We start from the raw sequence: 2,321 nt of genomic DNA, 5'->3' as shown, positions 1-2,321 counted from the left end.
CACATGCACAGAGTCTATGAGCTATATTCAACAGGTACATCCATATCATCTTAATGGGTGTTCATTAGCTGAATTAATGTAATAAGAATATGCACAAACACAACCACAAACAAAACAAAACAAAACAGGTATACTGGTATTAAGCCAATTATTTGCATTATAAGACATTTGCAGAAGCAGATCAAAAAATTCTTGTATCCAAGACACATCTAGTCATCTATATCCACAAGGCATGCTTGAGCTCCTGGGTCCTCATGCTACAGATGAGGACATGCTCTGCTGGAGGGACCACTGAGTACAGAACTGCCACCACCAGGTCCAGGGATGGAGAGGGGATGGAGGAGGGCTTCAGGTAGGAAACCATGACAGGCCTGAGGGAGACGGACACCATGGCCAGGTGAGGGAGGCACGTGGAAAAGGCTTTGTGCCGGCCCTGCTATAGAGACAACAGGACTGTCACCTAGATCCACAAGGTCGAATCCAAATGCACTGCTTCTACATGTGGAAGCTGGGCTCTTGGTCCTGAGCACATCCTGTATGCTGGGGCTGCTCCCCCAGCTCCAGAGGATTTGGGAAGAGAGGGATACTGAGACCAATGAATTTCTGATGGTATCTTTATTTGTCTTTATCTGCCAAGGAAGCCTGGTTCTGTATGTATGTTAGATGATGTGGTCAACCTTACAAAAGATGTAACATTCTGAATGGTAAGAATGAGATTATAAAAAACAAAATGAAATATTGTTCAAATACTAACAGAGAAAAATAATGTAAAAAATTGTGTCATTTTCCCAAATACTCTTTGATTTCTCTTGGGATTCTTATTAATGATAATGTTATGAAAACACTAGTAATGATAAAAAAGATATGATATAATGTGAATCAAAATATTTGCACATTATTAAGAATACATCTTCTGAACACATCATGGATGCTTAAGAAGCATGTATGGAAACAGTTTCCTCACTGCATCCTTGAGCTCCTGGTTCCTCATGCTGTAGATGAGGGGGTTCACTGCTGGAGGCACCACCGAGTACAGAAGTGCAACGACCAGGTCCAGGGATGGAGAGGAAACGGAGGGGGGCTTCAGGTAGGAAAACATGCCAGTGCTAATGAAGAGGGAGACCACAGCCAGATGAGGGAGGCACGTGGAAAAGGCTTTGTGCCGGCCCTGCTCAGAGGGCATCCTCAGCACTGCCCTGAAGATCTGCACATAGGACAGCACTATGAAAGCAAAACAACCAAAGACTAAAGAAACACTAAAAACTAGTGCCCCAACTTCCCTGAGGTAGGCATGTGAGCAGGAGAGCTTGAGGATGTGGGGGATTTTGCAAAAGAACTGGTCCACAGCATTGCCTTGGCAGAGGGGCAGGGAAAATGTAGTGGCCGTGTGCAGGACAGCATTGAGAAAGCCACTGCCCCAGGCAGCTGCTGCCATCTGGGCACAAGCTCTGCTGCCCACGAGGCTCCCGTAATGCAGGGGCTTGCAGATGGCAACGTAGCGGTCGTAGGCCATGACAGTAAGGTTATAATACTCTGCTGATATGAAGAAGAGAAAGAAAAAGACCTGTGCAGCACATCCTTGATAGGAGATGGCCCTGGTGTCCCAGAGGGCATTGGCCATGGCTTTGGGCAGAGTGGTGGAGATGGATCCCACATCGAGAAGGGCAAGGTTGAGGAGGAAGAAGTACATAGGGGTGTGGAGGCGGTGGTCACAGGCTATGGCGCTGAGGATGAGGCCGTTGCCCAGGAGGGCAGCCAGGTAGATGCCCAGGAAGAGCGCAAAGTGCAGGAGCTGCAGCTCGCGCGTGTCTGCGAATGCCAGCAGGAGGAACTCTGTGATGGTGCTTCTGTTGGACATCTTATTTTTCGGGATGTGGTCCTGAACAATGAAGAGGATGAGAATAATAAAGTACAAGAAATGCATCAGAGGAAAATTAATTCCATTTCTCATTTAAAATCATCACTTTTATTGTGCACTTTCTGGCAGACATTTGGCAGATCCCTTTCATGCATCCTGATTCATTCTGCCTGACGGTGTCTGTTGGAACAGGGGGCTCTACTGTGGGCAGTGCAGGAATCAGTCCTGTCCTACAGCAAGAGGTGAAGAGGAACATGGGGAAATGTCAGTTTCTCTTCCATCCTGATCTCAAAGAGGTTTTCCCCGGTGTTGCTCCCATGTCACCAAACTGCAAAGCAGAGTTGTGGAGGCTTTTTTTTAATTTTATTTTAAATTTTTGTTTTTTGAGTTTTTTGTTTCAGCTGTCCCACCACTCCTGAAGAGTGTTTCCAAGTCACAAACCCTGGTTATTTCTACTGGACTC

General features: G+C 46.4%; 1 protein-coding gene across 1 annotated transcript; it reads right to left on the bottom strand.

Moving 5' to 3' along the window:
* Positions 1 to 922: 922 nt before the first annotated feature.
* LOC311216306 (olfactory receptor 14C36-like) lies at positions 923 to 1,858 on the bottom strand (the record flags this gene model as incomplete). Its single annotated transcript, XM_084297851.1, has 1 exon — positions 923 to 1,858. One exon carries the CDS (start codon positions 1,856 to 1,858, stop codon positions 923 to 925), a length of 936 nt encoding a protein of 311 aa, XP_084153977.1.
* Positions 1,859 to 2,321: the final 463 nt, after the last annotated feature.

The sequence above is a fragment of the Netta rufina genome (genome assembly GCF_964035555.1).
Source record: "Netta rufina genome assembly, chromosome: 18".
NCBI lineage: Eukaryota > Metazoa > Chordata > Aves > Anseriformes > Anatidae > Netta > Netta rufina.
This window is presented reverse-complemented; position numbering and strand designations above follow the sequence as displayed.